The following is a 24,522-nucleotide window of genomic DNA, read 5'->3' on the forward strand; positions in this document are numbered from 1 at the left end:
CCCATCCACAAAAAACCATTTGAGCATATACAATTCTAATCAGATCAGATCAGATCAGTCGCTCAGTCATGTCCTAATAGCTTTATATTTATTCTTAAATGTACATGTATGACTGTTAATGTTATAAATTATCTAAACATAAAAGATTGTAAAGAACGTAATAAAAAGCAATATAAATGAGAGTTCTATTATTTTGTTCCTATATCCCAATAAATCATTTTATTTGCCCCAGGATACCTGACTCTACTACAGAGATCATAGTCTCAGACCATACTCTCCAACCTCGCTGTCCGTCTCCTTCCCGCATTGCATCAACACATGTTCTGAAATTCCAGAATGCCTGATACTTGAGTCAGCTCAAACAGTGACAATATTTGTGACAGAACTCATTTATATAACATGAAGAACCATGTTCTTCCTATACCTGGTTTTATCTTTTCACAAAATCTGAATTTTCATATGCAAATATTATATACAGTATGGTATATAATGTTGGTATGTAATACTGGCACTATAGTATGTAACTAAGTTTCTATTATTATTGTTTGATAACGTTTGTTAATAATCATTACTACTACTAAAACTACCACTACTAATAACTACTACTTCTTTATTGGTATAAATAATTTTGGTATTTACTGGTATAAATAAATATTTAGTACTTTCAAAACTTTCAATAATGTACCTCTGAAGACTTTTGAAGGTTGTCATGGCATGAAGCAAGAAAGGATGTCTTCTCCCACTTCTGTGCAACTTGATTGGCTTCTTCTATCTTCTGCTCACAACTTTTTTGAGAATTTAGCAATGTTACCTCATAAAATTCTTGAATATCTGTAAAGAAAATGCAAGAGAAAAGTCAACATGTCATGGATGACCTCACAGATAGCTTCTTCACGCACAAGTATATGGAAGATTTTGCTAATTAAAAAGAAACCACTGCAACCATTTGCTGCAACTAGAAAAAGCCTGTGCACAGCAATGAAGATACAGTGCAGCCAAAAATAAATACATTAATTAATAAAAAAGAACTACATAAATATGTATGCAAAGAGAAACAACAAAAATAGAAGAAATCCTAAAAGTTGCATTTTTATCTGTATGAGAATTCTTATAGCAACTTTATTTAGAATTGCAAAAATTAGAAGTAATCAAGATGTCCTTCAATTAGTGAATGGATAAACAAACTGCAATACATAGAATACTATTTAACAATAAGAAGAAATGAGTTATCAAACTATGTAAAAACATGGATGAGTCTTAAATGTATATTGCTAAGTTTAAAAAAGCCAGGCATGTAGCCTCTGCTGCTGCTGCTGCTAAGTTGCTTCAGTCATGTCCGACTCTATGAGACCCCATAGACGGCAGCCCACCAGGCTTCCCCATCCCTGGGATTCTCCAGGCAAGAACACTGGAGTGGGTTGCCATTTCCTTCTCCAATGCATGAAAGTGAAAAGTGAAAGTGAAGTTGCTCAGTCGTGTCCGACTCTAGAGACCCCATGGACTGTAGCCCACCAGGCTCCTCTGTCCATGGGATTTTCCAGGCAAAAGTACTGGAGGGGGGTGCCACTGCCTTCTCCAAGGCATGTAGCTAGCCTCCATATTAGAGGATTCCATTTATATAATTTTTGGAAAAACAAACAAACAAACAACTAAAGAGACAATAAAACTATCAGTGACTTCCAGAAGTTCTAGGAGAATAGGAGGAGGGTTGAATAGGTAAAGCACAGAGTGAGGAAAATATTCTGTAATGATACTATATTGGTTGGCACCTAACAGGAAGCATCTGCCAAAATCCAAAGAATTTTACAGCACAAAGAATAAACCATAACATATGCAAATTTTAAAAATCATTTAGGAGCCCAGGGAATCCCAAAATGAAAAGTAGACTGTGACAAAAGAATCTAACTATATCACAGATGAATGAAATAATGTCACTGAAGGTGGTAGGAGAAAAAGATGATGACCTGAATATCAGTAGAGACTGTAAAACCAAAGACAAAGAAACTTATACAAAAGCATCCTAGTCTACACTCTAGTTGGTAAATTTGTTTCTCGTGGAGTACAAGTCAACAATTTTGAAGTCACTGTATGTATATAATCAGAATTGAACAATTAAGTAAATGGATGGTAGATGGTAGGAACCAGGTTTCTCACTGGTGGAGTAGGAAGTTACAAACAAAAAAGTGGGTGGGTAGGGCATTGTACAACGAGTCATATGATTTTGGATTAAAGACATCATTACAAACTCCTTTTTAGCTTAATAGAAATAGGAATGAATACATATAGAAATACTTATACATATGCATATATACAGGTTAGTATTTGTTATTGTTCAGTCAATCAGTCATGTCCAACTATAAAAACACATATTCCCTCACCCTGTCTGATGAAAGGGCCTACAATAATGACTTTAGCATTATTGTATATAGCTTCTCCAACAAATGGTAGAGGGTAAGAATAAGTACAGTGGTATTAAGTTAGAATTGGGATTATCTATATGAATTCAGAAGTTTGGAAGGAAAGACGGGAAGGACAAAGAGAAGGATAGAAATAAAGAAAATATGAATAGAAATAGAAATCAAACATGTGCATTAGTATTTCCTAGCTGCCATATTTTTCTAGATTGAGAGGGCCTAGAAGCAAGAACACTCCAACAGCAACTGGCACACACAGGAACCAGATCTTGGTTTCAATAAAGGAAACCAGAGCTTTGGGGGGAAATAGTTGATCCTAGTACTGGGGCAGAAAATATGACAAGATGAGCCTGGAGTATCTTGAGAATAAGCTCCTCAACCCAAATTTTAAAAATTTTGCTGCAATGGGGCATGTCAAAACAACACAAAAATTATGAGAAAGAGCAGCCAAACATGGCCAAAATTGGAGCAATTTGAGTAAATATATATGTAACATAGGATTGGATTATATCCAAAGTATAAAATAAATGTCCAAGAATCTATATTGGTATGATTGAAAGAAAATATGTCATTATTTTAAAAATACTCAATGGATGGGTTAAACAGCAGACTAAACAAAGCAGAACTGGAAAATATACCCAAAGAAGTTACCCAGAATGCAACAAAGGAGAAAACAGAATGGAAAATGTGAGAGAAATATTAGAATATACAGAGGATAGATAAGAAGGTCCATTACTTTTCTAGTAGATGTCTTCAGGGGAAAAATAAAATAAATAACAAATGACATTTAAAGGGCTATGGATATCAAATTTTTAGAATTTATAAAAATATGAATTCTCAGGTCCTGAAAGTAACAGTTCATTTTAAAAAAAGAGAATAAATAAAAGCTACTCTGGCAACCTGATGCAAAGAGCCAACTCATTAGAAAAGACCCTGATACTGGGAAAGATGGAAGGCTAAAGGAGAAGGGGACAAGAAAGAACAAGATGGTTGGATGGCATAACTGACTCAACACACATGAGTTTGAGCAAGCTCCAGGAGATGGTGAAGAACAGGGAAGCCTGGCGTGCTGCAGTCGATGGGGTCACAAAGAGTCGGACACAACTGAGCAACTGACAACAACAATGCCAAGGCCTAGACATAGCACAATAAGCACAACACCAAGGACAAAGCAGACATCTTAAAAGCAGTCACACAGAAAAGACTAATCTCAGCAGCAATAATGGAGGCTGGATGACAGAAGAACAACTTAAAAATCTTGAAAGAAAACTACTAAGGGGGGACTGCATTCCTTTACAAATCATATATATATATATATATATATATATATATATATATATTTTAGGTTTGCATCTAGAATACATAAAGAACTCTCAAAACAAAAAGAAGCCAAAGAATCCAATTGAAAAATGTGTAAAAGATTTCACCAGGCACTTCACGAAGACAGTAAGAGGTAGCAGATAAGCACATGAAAAGATATTCAACATCATTAATCATTCAGTCAGTTCAGTTCAGTCGCTCAGTCATGTCCAACTCTTTGAGACCCCATGAATCGCAGCACGCCAGGCCTCCCTGTTCATCACCAACTCCCGGAGTTCACTCAGACTCACGTCCATCGAGACAGTGATGCCATCCAGCCAGTGATGCCATCCCGCCATCTCATCCTCTGTCGTCCCCTTCTCCTCCTGCCCCCAATCCCTCCCAGCATCAGGGTCTTTTCCAATGAGTCAACTCTTCACATGAGGTAGCCAAAGTACTGGATTTTCAGCTTTAGCATCATTCCTTCCAAAGAAATCCCAGGGCTGATCTCCTTCAGAATGGACTGGTTGGATCTCCTTGCAGTCCAAGGGACTTTCAAGAGTCTTCTCCAACACCACAGTTCAAAAGCATCAATTCTTTGGTGCTCAGCCTTCTTCACAGTTCAACTCTCACATCCATACATGACCACAGGAAAAACCATAGCCTTGACTAGACGGACCTTTGTTGGCAAAGTAATGTCTCTGCTTTTCAATATGCTATCTAGGTTGGTCATAACTTTCCTTCCAAGGAGTGAGTGTCTTTTAATTTCATGGCTGCACATTAATCATTAGAGAAAGAAAAATGTTAAACCACAATGAGATAGTACTACATTTTTCACTACATATTTATTAAACTGGTTACAATTTTTAAAACTGATCATCCCAAGAACTGACAGTGATCCTAAAAAACTAGAACTCTCAATTGCTGATGGTGAGTATGGAAAACAGTACAACCAGTTTGAAAAAGTTCGGTTATTTCTTAAAAAGTTAAACATATAGCTACTATATAATCCAGCCATCACTGTTCTAGATACTTATCTAAGGAGAAGGAAATATACATTCATGTAAAAAGTCATATTTGAAAGCAATCCAAATGTCCTCCCATAGGTCAACAGAGTATACCCATACAATGGAAGACTACTCATCAATAAAAAAAACAAAAGCAAACTGATACACACAACATGGATGAACTTCAAAATAATGCCAAGTAAAAGAAGTCAGAGAAAAATAAACGTGTCTTTTATAATACCAGTTATATAAAATTCTAGAAAATGCAAACTAATCTATACTGACAAAACAATTCTGTAGTTGCCTGGGAATAGGACTGTGAGGTTAGGCAGGAAAGGGTGAGTGGGAGAGTTTATAAAGGAGTGTGTGCATATATCAAAACATTAAATCATTGATTCACATATGTGCAGTTTATTATGTATCAATTACACCTCAATAAAGAAAGTGAAAAAGACAAGATGCAATTAAGAGAAGTTATCTTCATATCATACAGGCAAAGGGACAGTATCTGGGTGTGTAAAAACCAAAAAGGAAGAGACATACAAACCAAAAGAAAAAAAAAATGGGTGGGAAAATATAAACAGGATATTTCACAGCAAACATGTATCACTGATAAATCTGATAAGGGAAAAGATTCTCAATTTCATTTGTGATCATAAATACACACTAAGATCATAACCAAACACCACCTATACCAGTAATATTGGCTAAAATATTACTGTAGTTTAGTATATCTTGAAGTCAGGGAGAATAATTCCTCCAGCTCTATTATTGTTTATGATTATTTTGGCTATAATGTATTTTGTGTGTGTGTTTCCATACAAATTTTAAAATTATTTCTTCAAGTTCTGTGAAAAATGTCATTGGAATTTTGACAGGGATTGCATTGCATCTGTACGTTGTCTTGGATAGTATGGCCATTTTAACAAGGTTAATTAATTAACCTTGGTTAATTCTTCCAATCCAAGAACACAGTGTGTCCTTCCATCTGTATGTGTTGCCTCCGATTTCTTTCAACAGTATCCTATAGTTTTCCAAGTACAGATGTTTTACCTCCTTAGGTAAGTTTATTCACTCTCAGATATAGAGAACAAACTAGTACTTAGCAGTGGAGAACGGGAAGAGGAGAGGGGCAATATACTAGTAGGGGATTAAGCTACAAGGATACATTGTACACCACTTGTAATATAGACAATATTTGATAATTATAAATAAGTATAATCTTTAAAAACTATGAATCACTACACTGTATACCTGTAACATATAATATTATATGTCAACTGTGGGCTTCCCAGGTGGCACTACGGGTAAAGAGCCTGCCTGCCAGTGCAGGAGACATAAGAGATGCAGGTTTGATCCCTGGATCTGGAAGATCCCCTGGAGGAGAGCACGGCAACCCACTCCAGTATTCTTGACTCGAGACTCCCATGGACAGAGGAGACTGGTGGGATACAGTTCATAGGGTTGCAAAGAGTTGGACATGACTGAAGTGACTTAGCACAGTACATGTCAACTATATATTTCAATTAAAAAAGGAAAAAATCTATGAATGAATGGTAACATTTATTCCTGGTGAGTCTGAATTGCCATGACCACTTTAGAAAATAATCTTGTATTGTCTTGTAAAATTCACCCTTTTTTTTTTTTTCTGTAATCCAGCATTTCTTCTACTCAGTATATATTATAGATAAACTCTTACACATACGCATCAGGACACAAACCAAAATGTTCATAGCAGCACAGATTATGGGAGCAAAAAGTTAGCAAAAAATCTCCATCAAAAAAGTAGATAAATATGGTATGTTCTCAGAATGGAATTCATGTAACAGCCAAAATGAATGAACTACAGCATCACGAAATAACATGAACAAATCTTAGAAACATAACGTTGAATGAAAAAAAAGTCTCAGTACAAAAATATTTTTTTAAAGTTCAAAAACATGCAAAACTAAGCTATATATTTTCAGGCATTCATACAAATATACGTGAAAAAAATAGATCAAAGCAAAGAAGCACATGAAAAGTTGTAATTACAACAGTGCAAGGAATGGGGAGGAAAATGGGATAAAGGAGGAACATACAGGTTTTCAGTTCCAGATCTGGGGGCTTATTTCAGAAATGTTTTTTTTTATTACCATGCTACATATATATATATAGTGTGTGTGTATATATATATATATATATATATATATATATATATATACTCTTTTACATGTATAAATATTATACTTTTTTACATATTGAAGAAAAATTGAGTATTTCATAAATATTGGTTTATTCTAAAAAGTTACTCTCAAATTTCATGCACAACTACAAATTTATTCTGCCACTAGCAATAAAGAGGCTGTGAAGTCATGTATGTAAAATGTGTAAGAGCAGAAGGTAAAAGTCATACAGATATAAAATCATACAAACACTTTCCAAACTTTTGAGCATTCTAAGGGTTGGTATATTCATAGAAGCAAGGTCCGATGCTGTAAAGAGCAATATTGCATAGGAACCTGGAATGTCAGGTCCATGAATCAAGGTAAATTGGAAGCGGTCAAACAAGAGATGGCAAGAGTGAACATTGACATTCTAGGAATCAGCGAACTAAAATGGACTGGAATGGGTGAATTTAACTCAGATGACCATTATATCTACTACTGCGGGCAGGAATCCCTTAGAAGAAATGGAGTAGCCATCATGGTCAACAAAAGAATCCAAAATGCGGTACTTGGATGCAATCTCAAAAATGACAGAATGATCTCTGTTCGTTTCCAAGGCAAACCATTCAATATCACAGTAATACAAGTCTATGCCCCAAGCAGTAACACTGAAGAAGCTGAAGTTGAATGGTTCTATGAAGACCTACAAGATCTTTTAGAACTAACACCCCCAAAAGATGTCCTTTTCATTATAGGGGACTGGAATGCAAAAGTGGGAAGTCAAGAAACACCTGGAGTAACAGGCAAATTTGGCCTTGGAATATGGAATGAAGCAGGGCAAAGACTAATAGAGTTTTGCCAAGAAAATGCACTGGTCATAGCAAACACCCTCTTCCAACAACACAAGAGAAGACTCTACACATGGACATCACCAGATGGTCAACACCAAAATCAGATTGATTATATTCTTTGCAGCCAAAGATGGAGAAGCGCTATTCAGTCAACAAAAATAAGACCAGGAGCTGACTGTGGCTCAGATCATGAACTCCTTATTGCCAAATTCAGACTGAAATTGAAGAAAGTAGGGAAAACCACTAGACCATTCAGGTATGACCTAAATCAAATCCCTTATGATTATACAGTGGAAGTGAGAAATAGATTTAAGGGCCTAGATCTGGTATATAGAGTGCCTGATGAACTATGGAATGAGGTTCATGACATTGTACAGGAGACAGGGATCAAGACCATCCCCATAGAAAAGAAATGCAAAAAAGCAAAATGGTTGTCTGGGGAGGCCTTACAAATCGCTGTGAAAAGAAGAGAAGTGAAAAACAAAGGAGAAAAGGAAAGATATAAGCATCTGAACGCAGAGTTCCAAAGAATAGCAAGAAAGGATAAGAAAGCCTTCTTCAGCGATCAATGCAAAGAAATAGAGGAAAACAACAGAATGGGAAAAACTAGAGATCTCTTCAAGAAAATTAGAGAAACCAAGGGAACATTTCATGCAAAGATGGGCTCGATAAAGGACAGAAATGGTATGGCCCTAACAGAAGCAGAAGATATTAAGAAGAGGTGGCAGGAATACACAGAAGAACTATACAAAAAAGATCTTCACGTCAAAGATAATCACGATGGTGTGATCACTCACCTAGAGCCAGATATCCTGGAATGTGAAGTCAAGTGGGCCTTAGAAAGCATCACTATGAACAAAGCTAGTGGAGGTGATGGAATTCCAATTGAGTTATTTCAAATCCTGAAAGATGATGCTGTGAAAGTGCTGCACTCAATATGCCAGCAAATTTGGAAAACTCAGCAGTGGCCACAGGACTGGAAAAGCTCAGTTTTCATTCCAATCCCAAAGAAAGGCAATGCCAAAGAATGCTCAAACCACTGCACAATTGCAGTCATCTCACACGCTAGTCAAGTAATGCTCAAAATTCTCCAAGCCAGGCTTCAGCAATACGTGAACCGTGAACTTCCAAATGTTCAAGCTGGTTTTAGAAAAGGCAGAGGAACCAGAGATCAAATTGCCAACATCCGCTGGATCATAGAAAAAGCAAGAGAGTTCCAGAAAAACATCTATTTCTGCTTTATTGACTATGCCAAAGCCTTTGACTGTGTGGATCACAGGAAACTGTGGAAAATTCTAAAAGAGATGGGAATACCAGACCACTTGACCTGCCTCTTGAGAAACCTATATACAGGTCAGGAAGCAACAGTTAGAACTGGACATGGAACAACAGACTGGTTCCAAATAGGAAAAGGAGTATGTCAAGGCTGTATATTGTCACCCTGCTCATTTAACTTATATGCAGAGTATGTCATGAAAAACGCTGGGCTGGAAGAAGCACCAACTGGAATCAAGATTGCCGGAAGAAATATCAATAACCTCAGATATGCAGATGACACCACCCTTATGGCAGAAAGTGAAGAGGAACTCAAAAGCCTCTTGATGAAAGTGAAAGGGGAGAGTGAAAAAGTTGGCTTAAAGCTCAACATTCAGAAAACTAAGATCGTGGCATCTGGTCCCATCACTTCATAGGAAATAGATGGGGAAACAGTGGAAACAGTGTCAGACTTTATTTTGGGGGGCTCCAAAATCACTGCAGATGGTGACTGCAGCCATGACATTAAAAGACGCTTACTCCTCGGAAGGAAAGTTATGACCAACCTAGATAGCATATTGAAAAGCAGAGACATTGCTTTGCCAACAAAGGTCCGTCTAGTCAAGGCTATGGTTTTTCCAGTAGTCATGTATGGATGTGAGAGTTGGACTGTGAAGAAAGCTGAGCACCGAAGAATTGATGCTTTTGAACTGTGGTGTTGGAGAAGACTCTTGAAAGTCCCTTGGACTGCAAGGAGATCCAACCAGTCCATTCTGAAAGAGCTCAGCCCTGGGATTTCTTTGGAAGGAATGATGCTAAAGCTGAAACTCCAGTACTTTGGCCACCTCATGTGAAGAGTTGACTCATTGGGAAAGACTCTGATGCTGGGAGAGATTAGGGGCAGGAGGAGAAGGGGACAACAGAGGATGAGATGGCTGGATGGCATCACTGACTCAATGGACGCGAGTCTGAGTGAACCCCGGAAGTTGGTGGTGGACAGGGAGGCCTGGCGTGCTGTGATTCATGGGGTCGCAAAGAGTCAGACATGACTGAGCAACTGAACTGAACTGAACTGAACTGAAGGGTGAGTAGAGTATTGAGTTGACAAAAATAAGTGGAATAAGGAATTTTTTAAATATAAAATCCCCAAAACAAGATATGTTTACATTACCTGGTTTCAAGTATTAATTAAAAAGAAACAAAGAATTTCTATAAAAATCTCTTCAGAGACATATTTTCTAAAGAATAATGACATAATGAGTAAAACAATTTTTGCAGGTAGTCAAATTTCTAGATTCTTTTTCTTTGCATCAATTTTGAGGATATAAACGCTGTTTCATAAGCAGCATTTCCAAGCTGCCAAGTTTTGAAATATTAGGTGTATAAATTTTCCAGAAATAGAAGATGTATCATATGAATGTTAAAAGATTCATACAAACAAGTTACACCTTGACACATAATGGATACCAGTAACTTGTTCACATTTAGGAAAACCCAACGGACAGTATTTTAATACCTAATTTGAAAATCTTAATTATTACCCTAAACCTGATGAAGTGTTCGGTCTATTTCACTCTTTTGTCTATTTATACTCCCTGTCTAAGCAACTACTACTAGAGGGGAAGAAAGGCGTTTTAAGTCACAGATTACTTAAATTGGAAGCTAATTCTGCAACCGTCAAATTTTACTTCTGAACAGTATTATTTTTTTGAACACCTGGTATATATCAGTGTGTCATTTCCAGGCATCTCTTTTTGGCACCCTCTTGTTTCCCCAACACCACAACTACCAACACCACTTCCTAACTCTTCCCGAGGTCCAGAACCCCTTTCCTACACATCGAAATCTTCTCTCTGGTTACCTCTCTTCGATACCCAGTCCCAGTACTATGCCTTTATAAACAGGATATTGGAAGTAAGAGATCTAAACATGAAATGCCATCAGAATAGAAATTTTTCTTACTAAAAGTGAGTTCAATTGAGTAGGACATGTGAGAGTAAGAACACCCAAACAGCAATCACCATAAAGAAAACCATTTGTCTCTGAAGACAAAGGAATGCCAGGGAGAAATCTAACAGACAGGCCTTTTTGATAAGTCTTTCCTAGTTTGCTACAATGACCTCCTAACTCCTTAACTTATTACATTTCCTCCATGACTGTCCACTCTTCATCAAATCCAGCATAAAACACCCAGCTCTAATAGCTTCTGTAGGTTTTCACTTCCTAATGAAGACTTCCATGTCATGTAAAACTTAAATAAATGTGTATGCTTTTATCCTGTTTAAAAAGAAAAAGAAAAATATTTCTCTTGGGAATTGTGGGGGGTGGGGAAGGTAGACAATGCCACTTCTTTCCTCACATTCCCACAAAATATTGCTCAAATCTATTTAATAGTTATTTTTTATTCTACCTTATATTAGAAGTACTTGTTCACCATCTATTCTCAATTCAACATTTCAATTTAATAAGTAATAATTTTTCAGTAATGAAGGTCTTTAGGAATGAAGACAATGTCAGAACCAGCCATATATTCTCTGCTATTTAGCATCATTCTTTGCACTAACACACAATGAAGGCTTACTAATTTTAGCTTATTTGCATTACCTCTCTATTTAAAGCTCAAAGAGAAGAAAAGTCAGTGAATAAAGTCAAATCCTTTCACACTCAGGACTGCAGAAAACCTACACATTATTTGGATTATGCTTCCATGTGACTTGACTACTTGATTACAACTGCTAGCAGTTTTTATTTTGCACTGTCCTCCCTCAAATGAAAAAGTTTTTTCCACCTCTAAGGATACATTCTAAATAAATTCCTCCAATTCTTGAAGGCATACCCATATTAACCTCACAGTTATTTTTTAAATAGTCTATAAATTACTGTCAAATTTACAAATGAGTGTTTCTCCATCTCTGACATACACATGAATCTCAATCACCTGGAGATTTTGTTAAAATGCAAATTATGATTAAAGTCAGGAATGGAACTTGCATCTCCAGCTCTAACAAGCTCCCAAGTGATGTCACTGGTTTCTGATTCACCAGTAACACTGGGCTTAAGAAACAGCACCTCTGTGATTAGAACCCAAGGCTTCATCCCTCACTGAGTTATTACAGTTCTCTTTTTCAGAGTGAGGGGTCGGGAAAAATCCCAGCAAGAGAAGCAAATTGGCTTCTGCTGATCGAAAAGTAATAATAACCACTTAGTGAACATTATTGACTAATGGATTCAGATTCAATTAGCTAGAAACTCAAAAGTAACTATATTACAGTACTCTGCCTTTAGGATGCATTAAAACAGGGAGAAATAAAATCAACTTCTAATGGTAGCTGAGTCAGTCTCTATTCAGCCCGATCTCCTGCTTTTGTTTTAACCTACATTCCATAATGATGAGATCTGGCCTTTGAAAAGATGATTCTAGCACAGCCGGGTCTTCAATTGTCAAACAGCATCATTAAGGGAATCCAAAGTAAATAGGACTGTCCTTTTAAGCATACTCTTAAAAACCCATATACTCAAAAGATTTTATCTTTTTCCAGGCAGAGACAATCCGACATAACATACTTATTTCAGTGATAGTGCTATGTCATCAAGTGATCCTTCGAGATCCCAAGATATGCCTTCCAGCATCTGAGGAACTTACTTTTAATATCCTTAGAAGTGGTGAATCTTGTTTCATTTGAAGGAGATTTGACTTTTTTTAAGATCCAAATTCACTGGACAAACTATAAATATGGTAAATGGTGGGGAAATGGATTTCCTTTTACACAACCTGAATTAAGAAAATATGACTTAGATCACAAGATTATTTTCCTTGTAGGACTCACAAATTGCTCTGCAATTACCTACTTAACCACAGTAAAACAAAGTAACCAAAATGCAAGATGTTTAAGGCTGAAATAAAAGTGACCGGGGAGACTCTTTTTTGCTTTCCAACCTTAGCTTTCATGATCCTAGACGTAGTATTCAAGGGAAGAATTACAGTCACCACTCCGGCCTGCCAATCAGAAACCTCTGTGAAGCTCATTGCTATTGGCTCATTTGGTTTTTTGTGATTAGAAGATACGGTTATAACGCACCAAAGCTGTTTAATCCCAAGAATTCACTGAAATCAGCTGAGGATTCTCACATACAACTTCAATATGGAGATGGTAATCTTTATAAACTGTGCCTTCTTTTAAAACATATGTTTTAAATATGTTTCCAGCATCTCTTTTCTCTGCAGGATTTTCCATACTTACACCTGATCATGAATTCAGCCAAAAAGTGTAACACAGTTGACTTTGCTATATTTAAAGATGTTACAAAGTGCAACCTTGGTGTTTCATTAACCTTTCCTCAACATTTGGTTCTATTTGGGGAGCCAGATAAATGCTCACATCCAATATCCTTATGTTGCATCCAGATACCATGCTTTTGCAAAGTAAAAACTCATCATTGCCTGGTCCATTTGAGCCCAACTACTAGACACAGAGGCACAGTAACAGAATTTCTAATAAAGGCTTTATCAGCAAAGTAAATGTCCTATCTTAGGTTGGCAGCCAGTCAAGATTCTTTAAGGATATTAGCTGGGACAAGAAAAATAAGTATGAAAATGAGAGTGGGCTAAAGTTAAATGTGGATGAAAAGGAAATGTAAGTTAAATTTTGGAGCCAATAAAAAAGAGTAAAAGCAACATCAATGATAGGTACCAATCAAGTACCAAGTTAGGGGACAAAAGAGCCCACAGTTAGCAGGGATGAGCATGAAACTCAGCGTCCATGGACTAATATGAATACATGATCAAATCCAATATATACTGAAGAAGCAAGACCAGAGAATCAGGAAATGCTTGCATACTAAAGACTCAAACACATTTCCACAATGTTCTGATATGATTGGGCTTCTTCTATGCCTAGACAAAACACTGGAAGGAAGGAAAGTAGGAAGGGAGGGAGGGAGAGAGGGGATGCAGAGAACGGAAAAGAGCAAGAATAGAAAGGAGGGAGGAAGGAAAAAAGGGATGAGAGAGGAAACGTTGGTTTCAAAATACTCTGTTCTGCAAAAAAGAACCAGGGTTTTTGGATGAAGGCTCACTCTAGGGCTAGAGCAGGGAAACTATAAGGATGAACCTGGGACTTTCTGTCTCACCAGAAAGTAAGGAAGTGCTGAAAAATCCTGTACTGTGTTTAGTTGCTCAGTCATGTCTGACTCTGTGCAATCCCATGGACTGTAACCCGCCAGGCTCCACTGCCCATGGAGATTCTCCAGGCAAGAATACTGGAAGGGGTTGCCATGCCCTCCTCCAGGGGATCTTCTCAACCCAGGGATAGAATCCAAGTCTCCACATTATGGGTGAATTCTTTACTATCTGAGCCACCAGGGAAGCCCAAGATATTGGAGTGAGTAGTCTATCCCTTCTCCAGGGGAACTTCCTGACTCAGGAATCGAACCGGGATCTCCTGCATTGCAGGCAGGTCCTTTACCAGCTGAGATACCCAGGAAGCCTGAAAAATCACGGGAAAGGTCAAAAAGACATAAAAGCCATTTTAAAGAGTCTCCTACCAACCAAATCTGGAACAATTTGACCATTAAAATAAATTAATAGTAATAAAATATAAAGAAAATCCAAAAATGAGGGGTATATGTATATGGTTAATTCACTTTGCTGTACAGCAAAAACTAACACATCATAAAGCAACTATACTCCAAAAAAATTCATTTAAAATTAATTAACAGTAATAGATTATAACCTATTGAAGAAAATAAGAATATATGAGTTCATCCTAAAAAAAAATAAATGAGTTTTTAAATGGAGGAGAAGGGAAATCTCTTCCTTATAGGAGAATTCCAGCTAATAAATATGGAAGAAATTATGGAATTAGAAAATCAAGAATGGACGCTGCAAGTGGTATGTAAAACTTTGGCAAGGAACATAACATTGCATAGTCTCAAGTTGTCTCCCCACAAATTAGAACAAACTGGCCCTGGGGGCCTCCTATTATCAACCATCAAGATGGATATAGCATCATTTGTGTCACTCCCCCACAAAGTGCATAAACTGAATCCAATCATTAGAAAATGTCAGATGAAACCAAATCATAGGACAGTCTACAAAACATCTGACCTGTAATCTTCAAAAATATTCTGCTAAAGAAATTGCAGATTACCAGCAATCCCACTGCTGGGCATACACACTGAGGAAACCAGAAGGGAAAGAGACACGTGTACCCCAATGTTCATCGCAGCACTGTTTATAATAGCCAGGACATGGAAGCAACCTAGATGGCCATCAGCAGATGAATGGATAAGAAAGCTGTGGTACATATACACAATGGAGTATTACTCAGCCATTAAAAAGAATACATTTGAATCAGTTCTGATGAGGTGGATGAAACTGGAGCCTATTATACAGAGTGAAGTAAGCCAGAAAGAAAAACACCAATACAGTATACTAACATATATATATGGAATTTAGAAAGATGGTAACAATAACCCTGTGTACAAGACAGCAAAAGAGACACTGATGTATAGATCAGTCTTATGGACTCTGTGGGAGAGGGAGAGGGAGAGGGAGAGGGTGGGGAGATTTGGGAGAATGGCATTGAAACATGTATAATATCATGTATTAAATGAGTCGCCAGTCCAGGTTCGATGCACGATACTGGATGCTTGGGGCTAGTGCACTGGGATGACCCAGAGGGAGGGTATGGGGAGGGAGGAGGGAGGAGGGTTCAGGATGGGGAGTACGGGTATACCTGTGGTGGATTCATTTTGATGTTTGGCAAAACTAATACAATATTGTAAAGTTTAAAAATAAAATAAAATTTAAAAAAGAAAAAAAAGGAACTTGCAGATTAAAGGCGACAAACACTACTACATGGGCTTCCCTGGTGGCACAGTAGCAAAGAAACTGCCTGCTGATGCAGGAGATACAGGCTCAATCCCTAAATTGGGAAGATCCCCTGGAAGAGGAAATGGCAACCCACTCCTGCATTCTTGCCTGGGAAATCTCATCAAGATTTCCTCACCAAAGGAGACTAGTGAGCTACAGCCAGGGGTCGCAAAAGAGTTGGACCCAACTGAGTGACTGAGCATGCACACACGCATGCATAACACTGCTATATATAAAATACACAGCTAATAAGAACTTACTGTATAACATACGGAACTCTGCTCAATACTCTGTAATGACCTATATGGGAAAAGAATCTAAAGAGTAGATATATGTATATGCATAACTGATTCACTTTGCTGTATAGCAGAAAGTCACAACATTGTAAATCAATTATACTCCAATAAAAATGTTTTTAAAAATAAGATAAAAAATAAAGGGGACTAAAAAGGCATGACAAGTAAGTATAATGTGTGATCCTGGCTAGATCCTAGACTAGGGAAACAGCTATAAAAAACATTTTGATGACCATTGCTGAAACTGAATATGGACTGTGCATTAGACAACAGTATTGTATAGTGTTGGATTTCCTGATTTTGATAACTGCATTATTTAAGAAAATACTCTCATTTTTAGGAAATATACATTGAATTATTTAGTGATACAGGAGCCTGAGGGCCCCAAATCATTCTCAAATGGTTCATTAAAAATATGTACATGTAAGTATTATGTATATACATATAGAAAGAATGAGAGACACACATAGTTAAAGAATGATAAATCGAATAAGACAAAATGTAAACAATTAGTGACTCTAAGTAAAGATACAGGAGCTCCCTGTACTACTCTTGAAACTTATCCACAGGCTTGAAATTGTATCAAAAGATAAAGTTTTAGAAGACTGGAAGGTGACTAGTAGATATTAGGGATAAGTATAGCATTGAGAAATATCCAGGAACATTTTAAGAAATATGCAGAGGAAAAAGACTCAAAGAGGAACAAAGTAAGTGCAGAATGTGACAGGAGAGGCATATCATTTGTGCATAAGTGAAGTGGTACAGCAATCTAGAAGTTACACAGGAGCGCTGAAGTCAGGCCCTGACTCTGCTACTTATCCGAATGTGTAACCTGTGATGGGACATTTAAATTTTCTAAGCCTCAGTGTTATCCACCTAAAAAACTGAGTATTACTCAGCCATAAAAGGAATGAAACTGAGTCATCTGTAGAGACATGGATGGACCTACAGAGTCCATACAGAATGAAGTAAGTCAGAAACACAAATATATATTATTGCATATATGTGGAATCTCAAAAAATGGTTTAGAAGGTATTGTCTGCAAAGTAGAGAGACTCAAGATGCAGAGAACAAATATATGGATACCAAGGGGGAAAGTGGGTAGGGAAGGAACTGGGAGACTGAGATTAACACACACACACTATTGATACTATGTATAAAAAAGATAACTGAGGACATATTGTATAGCACCGGAGTCTTGCCATATCTCACTGTTCCCTGAACCCTGGGTAGGCACGGTAGGGAAGCTGAAAGAAAATGCGCGGAGCACTAGGAACTGCAGACATTCTTTATTCGCAGCAGCAAGAGGGACATCTTTACTCTCTAAAGGCTGACACAGCAGGAACGACGACTACGCAACTCAATGCAACACAGAATCACCTTGACCCTGACTTGCCAAGAGCTTTTCAGGGGGTCCTTATATAGACCCACACGGAGAAGGCAATGGCACCCCACTCCAGTACTCTTGCCTGGAAAATCCCATGGATGGAGGAGCCCGGTAGGCTGTAGTCCTTGGGGTCGCTAAGAGTCAGACACGACTGAGTGACTTCACTTTCTCTTTTCACTTTCATGCATTGGAGAAGGAAATGGCAACCCACTCCAGTGTTCTTGCCTGGAGAATCCCAGGGACGAGGAAGCCTGGTGGGCTGCCGTCTATGGGGTCACATAGAGTCGGACACGACTGAAGTGACTTAGCATAGCATAGCATAGCATATATAGACCCACACCACGGTGCGCATGCGTAATGCCACAAATGAGCCTGGCTGTGGGGCACGAGTGGAGCGGGGCGAGAGGCCTTGAGCACCCCCACCTGCCAATTGCTCTCTCCCTACATTCCACTCCTTCGGGGTCTCTCACCTCACAGTCTACATGAGCACCTTCCGCAATATTCCTTTGGCAAGCAACGCTGAACCTCGGCGCAAGAGCAGTAGAGGACACAGCCTTTACAGAACGAGGTTCTAAGTCTACATCACTTGCTGCTGCGAATAAAAAATGTCTGCAGTTCCCAGTGCTCCGCGCATCATCTTTCAGCTCCCCCACCTTACAGCCTTTACAGTACACTGCTCTCACAGGACACAGCCTTTACAAGATACTACTCCAAATCTACAGCTTTTACAGTCACAAATGAGCCCACATTTGCATCTGTGTAGCCTGGATGGGGCCCCTGCCACCTCAGGCTCCCTTTGGGGTCTTCACACTTTCAAAACTACTTCTCACATGCCATCCCTATTCAGTTCAGCTCAGTTCAGTCGCTCAGTCCTGTGCGACATCTTGGGACCCCATGGACTGCAGCATACCAGGCTTCCCTGTCCATCACCAACTCCCGGAGCTTATTCAAACTCATGTCCATCGCATCAGTGATGCCATCCAACCATCTCAGACTCTGTCGTCCCCTTCTCCTCCCGCCTTCAATCTTTCCTAGCATCAGGGTCTTTTCCAATGAGTCAGTTCTTCACATCAGGTGGCCAAAGTATTGGAGTTTCAGCTTCAGCATCAGTCCTTCCAATGAATACTCAGAATTGATTTTCCCTTAGGATGGACTGGTTTGATCTCCTTCCTGTTCAAGGGACTCTCAAGAGTCTTCTCCAGCACCACAGTTCAAAAGCATCAATTCTTCAGGGCTCAGCTTTCTTTATAGTCCCTCTACTTCTCTCAGAAAGGATCTGCAAAACCCCCCGACAGGCATCAGATCCACCACTTCAAAGAGGGGATTTTTGTGGCATTCACAGCCCACATCACGGGTCTGTATCTTCAGGGTCACAGCCCACATCAGCATCCTTTATTATTTCACTGTCTGAGGTGCTGGGTTCATCAACGCCATGCATTTCTTGCTCCAGCACATGCAGACACTGTTTCTGAGGAGCCTCAGGCTCCCCTACCTGCTGGGTATCCTATCCTGTTGACTACCCAGTTGTCTTGCTGAATCTCACTGGTCGCTGAACCCAGGGTAGGCAACACATGAGCAGGGAAGGTGGAAGACGATGTGAGGAGCCTTGGAGACAGAAGACATTCTTTATTCGCAGCAGCAATGCAGACATACTTAACTCCCAAACCACCACCAGGTGTGTCTTATTCTATATCTAAAAGATAATTAAACTTCAATTTCACATTGATCATCCAAGATAAAGGAATGTTTTTGCATCCTTTTTAAGCTCACAAAGGTTTACCATATAAACTTACAAATCTCAGAAAGATAAGTAACTATAATCTTGCATGAGCTTAGTTTTAAACTACATATTTTTAAATAAATTCCACATTCTCTCCCCACTACCATGTATCTTCCAGTCTGTGATAAAGTATTGATTTTGTGTATTGAAGGAGGAAAGGAAGAAATTAGCATTTGCCACTTCTCCACCATATGTTAGGCAGCCACACTTTAAAGCATCATTTATTTCACTTAGTCTTTGTCATCATATCATGAGGCATTATTATTATTCCACCTATTTTAAAGATGGAGAAACTGAGACTTACTCAAGGTCACAGGGCTATGCGGCAGCCAGACTAGGATTGGAATCCAGATTTGACACAAAAGCCACAGCCTTTTTGCTACAACGTGCTCAGTAATATGCCTACTGGAACACAGGGGTTAATTGAATGATATCAATGCTAAAACAAGCATATCTTATTATAAACGCATGACTAAAATATCATTTAGGAAATTCTACAGATCACCAGATGGAAGGAAAATCAAACCGAAGAAACTCAAAAACTTTCCAAGGCCTGTTACCCAGAATACTTTAATCTCAACTGTACACTACTAAGCAGAAGTTATTGAATTTCTCTCCCCATCAGCAAAAACTCAAACAGAATGAGAGTTTGGGCTTCGGGAACCACATCTTCCTAGCTGATATAAATCAAAGGGAGGCAAAGACACTTCTCCATAAAGGTAACAATAGACAGTCAACATAGTTAAGCGTGGAGACAATGTTAAATTTTGAACGTTATAAAAACAGGTTACTACAGATTACATAATTAGCATCAACAACTCAGTTTTGCTTTACACACACCATGAATACAGGGTATTCAATAAATATTAGTTATGCAATAATATTGTAACAATTTTTCCCTGTAAATTGAAGATGATTTTAACAGAAAATCACCAACTCGATGGACATGAGTTTAAGCAAGCTCCAGGAGTTGGTTATGGACAGGGAAGCCTGGCGTGCTACAGTCCCTGGGGTCACAAAGAGTCGGACACGACTGAGCAACTGAACTGAACTAAAGAAGTAGAAAAGAAAAAATGGCAAGATAGGCATGACATAAGAAACCAGACTGTGGTGGAAACTTTACTGTCAGGCACATAAGTATAGATTTATTCAATATTCTATTTAGTGGTAATTTCATACAATTTTATAATCAATCCAACTAACCAACTCAGGTGAGGCCAGAAAGTATTCAGTCTACAGACAGAGTTATATCTAGAGACATGTGTTAAGTAGGAAAACAAAATTCTGTCTCTGATATGCTAAAAGACAGTGTCCCTCTTATCTCCTTAAGTCTGGTATACAGAGGTTCTTACTACAACTTGCCCAAATAATTTTTTTTGTAGTTTTCAATTTGTTTCATTTTGTTCTTTACTTTTTTTTTTAATTGTGGACATACAGTTCTGAATAACACAAGACTATATAGATAGAGCTTTACTGATGAATACCAAAAGCTTAGTCTTTTCCATGTGTAATATGAGGTGAAGGGTGTTTCTTTGGCTGATTAAACACCTAATGTCAACTACCACTTGAGAAAAGTATCACATTCCTCTCCTCCAAAAGGACTGATTTAAATGGCAGACTGTAATCATTTCATTTGGAATTACTCCAAGAAGTGACAGCTGATGGCTAATCATAAAAAGAACATTGCTCTGAAACACCGGTGTACTAATATATCTGAAAGACCAATTTTAGATTGTAAAAAGTATTGAAAATATACCCCTATAAAATTTATAACATTTTATTATAATTATGGTATCATTTCCATTATATATAATTATATTATTATACATAAATGATATAATTATAATTCATTAGAGTTGATATATATTAATTATGTACAATTAATTATCATATGTGCATATTATAGCACAGGTATAATCATCTCCATTATATTAGGTCAAGCTTATGATCTACTGTGCAAAGTAATCTCATTAAAACATACTGCTTAAATAAAGTTGTAGAAAAATAAAATCTAGAAACATTGAACATGTCACCTCCCTTTTGTCTCAACTTCCTCAATATATAAAAGGTTTGCAAAAGGAAAAATCATATGCCCAAATACAAAATTACAGGTTAGAAAACCTGCTACTCTGTATATGTTGTTTTTTAGTTGCTAATCTGTATCCAACTCTTTGCAACCCCATGGACTGTAGCCCACTAGGCTCCTCAGTCCATGGGATTTGCCAGGCAAGAATACTCGAGTGGGTTGCCATTTCCTTCTCCAGGGGATCTTCCCAACTCAGGTATCAAACCTTCAGAATCTTTACCACTGAGCCACCTGGGAAGCTCACTCTATATATAGAAACTATTATTACCTTACTTTTATATTGGCTAAATAAAGTATACTACCTTTTATTCTGAAGTGAGAGTGGAAAGGCAACTTGTAGATAGCTATAGAACAAGAACTATCCAATCCATTTCAGTCTACAAGTGTGACAGGAAGCTGTGCTGTTCTCTCGTAGACTAACTAATGTTGTGTAACAACCTTGAAACATCTGGACAGCCATACAGACCCCATAATCAAACCAGAAGGCTGTCCTGCTTGTTCCCAGAAGAAGAAAATTTCATGCTAGTAGTTCTATTCACAGTCTTTGGAAAATAGTATACTTACTCTTGCTTTATTGAAAAATACATCTATGAGTTCTTATTTTCCTCTTCTTCTCCCCATCACCTTTCTCCTTTCCTTTCCCTTCTCTCTCCTTCCCTTCCCTCCCAGACAATTCAGTTCTTTTTTTAAATTTTTTATTATGACGGTAATGCATACTTTTATGCATTTTTAATAGAACCAAGGACAATTTGGTTCTAAAGCCATTAGGTAAAGTAGAGCAAGGTCTGTTCTGGTGGTGCAGGAGATTGAGCCAAGGAACTAGGTGGCTCAAAGCAGGGTGCCAGAACCCAAGCAGAGTGAGGAGGGCATCTACATATAAAGGTGGCCCAAAGCAGTTAGAGTCAGACAGACTGAGGAAGGAGTTCTCACAGAGAGGCAGCCAGATGTGAGCTGTTGGAACCAAAACAGGTTGAAGAGGGTCAAACGGTTTAGATATTGTTGGAGGAGTGGGTCAAAGCTGACTTCTATGAGGGCACCCAGGCTGTGGGTAGAGCCTGGGATGCTTTATCTCAGCTACATAGGGTGAGAAGGTCAACTATGGGAAGGGATGGCCCAGTGAGGCTTTTGAGAACCTAACTTTGGTAAGAAGTGTGTCCTCAGCAGTGATAATGGGACAGCTTACAAATAAGGAGACCGACCAAATAAGTAAATAAAATAAAGATAATGAGAATTTATCAGAAAAGAGAGTCAAAATATGGAAATGGAGAAACTACAATGCACTATATTGGTACTGGATTGAAACTGGAAGTATCAGTGTGATCTTATGGTTTTTAATAGACATAAATATTCACATAGATGTAAACATACATTTATATAAACAAACACAAAATGGAAAAGAGGAACCTCACAAGCGCAAAAGCTGGAACACAAGATCAATCCAGTGTTCAAAGTAAACATCACGACTAAATGGAGCAAATACAATCATGAGACACCTGATAGGATACAGGAAAGAGAACACAACCTTGTTTATGTGATATTCTTATCTTTAGAAGCGTCCAAGTCACAAAAAATAATTCAAGGCTGAGGAAATGTTCCAGAATTAAAGAAACTAAAAAGACATGACACCTAAAGGCTATGTGTAGTTCTAAACTGAATTATTCAGTATAACACAATATTGGGATATTTGCTAATTTCCTGATTTTGTTCATTTCACTGCAGTTACATAGGCAAATGCCCGTGTTCACTGGAAATAAGTACTAATGTATCAGGAAGTAATAGAACAGGTTGACCAGTTACTCTCAAGCGGCTGAAGGGATTAAAAAAGCAATACAAAAAAAAATTTTTTTTGTACTGACCATTCAAGTTTGAGATTGTTTCAAAGCTTTTTTAATGTCTTAAAATAAGTATTAAGAATGTTTTTTAAAAATAAAAAAGAATGAAAATTACATCTAGGACACAGAAGATGTAAATTCTTCCTGGTTGACTAGATGAAGATCCCTTACACAACTTTTAAAATTCAATAGTTTATTTCTGTGTTAGTAATAATAATTACCACTTATCAAGGCTTTACCATAGCACATTAAGCATTAAATGTACATTATCTCATTTACTATTCTCCAAAATCCTATGACATAGAACTATTCTTTTACCCACTTTACAAAAGAGGAAACTCAGGGAGAGAGAGGTTAAGAAATTTGCCCAGCTAGCTTAGTATATAATTTTTGGAGCCAGGATAGGAACCCCATATGTCTAACTCCAAAGCGTGTGGTCTTAATTATTACAAACTGACCTTTTATGTCTAGAATAATTGTAGGATTTTCTTTGTTTTGCTCTGGATTTGCAGGGATTTTGTTTATTTTGTTTTTCTCTTCATCTGGAGAGTTTTATGGACCATGACTCAGCAGTTCCAGCTCAAATGTTCTTTCTCCCTGAAGCCTGTTCCACAAGTCATTTCATCCTTCCTCCCCTTTATTGCCTTTGCACTTTGCATTTATCTTGTGATTCTTACAGTCTATGTCACTGATATAAAGGCTTAATCTCCCTACATCTAAGCTTTGCAAAATTATAGGCCAATTCACATTCCACTTTTTAATCCCTTATGAGCAGTGGTGGTCAAATTTTATCATGCACCAAAATTACCTGAAGAGCAGATTTTAAAAACAGATTACTGGTCACACAACTAGAATTTCTGATTCAGTAGGTTTAATTGTGGCCCAAATTTTACTTTTCTAATAAATATACATGTGATGCTGATACTGTTGATCCAGAGGCCAGATATTCAAGAAATCCAAAAGAGAAAGAGAACGGTATAAGATGAGACTGGAAAGTCAGGCAGAGATATGGCTGTATTCTGAGCTAACTTTTACGATCTTGAAAGCAGACAGCAAGTCAGTAAATTCTGCATCATCACTGCTAGTAAAATGACTTACACTCAATAAGTATGGAGTTAGAGAATCAATAAATGTAAAGATGGATACAGAAGTTAATGAATGAATGAGCGAAGAATGTATATGGCTCAAAAGACAGAAGCATAAAACTGCAAAGCAAGATCTAGAAACAGAAGGTTAAATGGACCAATACAAAAAATAAAAGAAGTTATGAAACTGAATCATGTGCTGCTAGAACT

At 37.8% G+C, this 24,522-nt stretch overlaps 1 protein-coding gene across 7 annotated transcripts in view; it reads right to left on the reverse strand.

Annotated features, from left to right (window-relative positions):
- Positions 1–24,522, reverse strand: part of DLG2 (discs large MAGUK scaffold protein 2) — a 2,318,993-nt gene that overhangs the window by 1,996,729 nt on the left and 297,742 nt on the right. For all 7 annotated transcript variants that reach the window (XM_027532391.1, XM_027532387.1, XM_027532386.1 and 4 more), the window contains exon 3: positions 686–831. In XM_027532391.1, coding sequence (XP_027388192.1) covers positions 686–831 — 146 coding nt within the window. The remainder of the gene's footprint in view (positions 1–685; positions 832–24,522) is intronic.

This window comes from Bos indicus x Bos taurus, chromosome 29 (assembly GCF_003369695.1).
Source record: "Bos indicus x Bos taurus breed Angus x Brahman F1 hybrid chromosome 29, Bos_hybrid_MaternalHap_v2.0, whole genome shotgun sequence".
Taxonomy (NCBI): domain Eukaryota; kingdom Metazoa; phylum Chordata; class Mammalia; order Artiodactyla; family Bovidae; genus Bos; species Bos indicus x Bos taurus.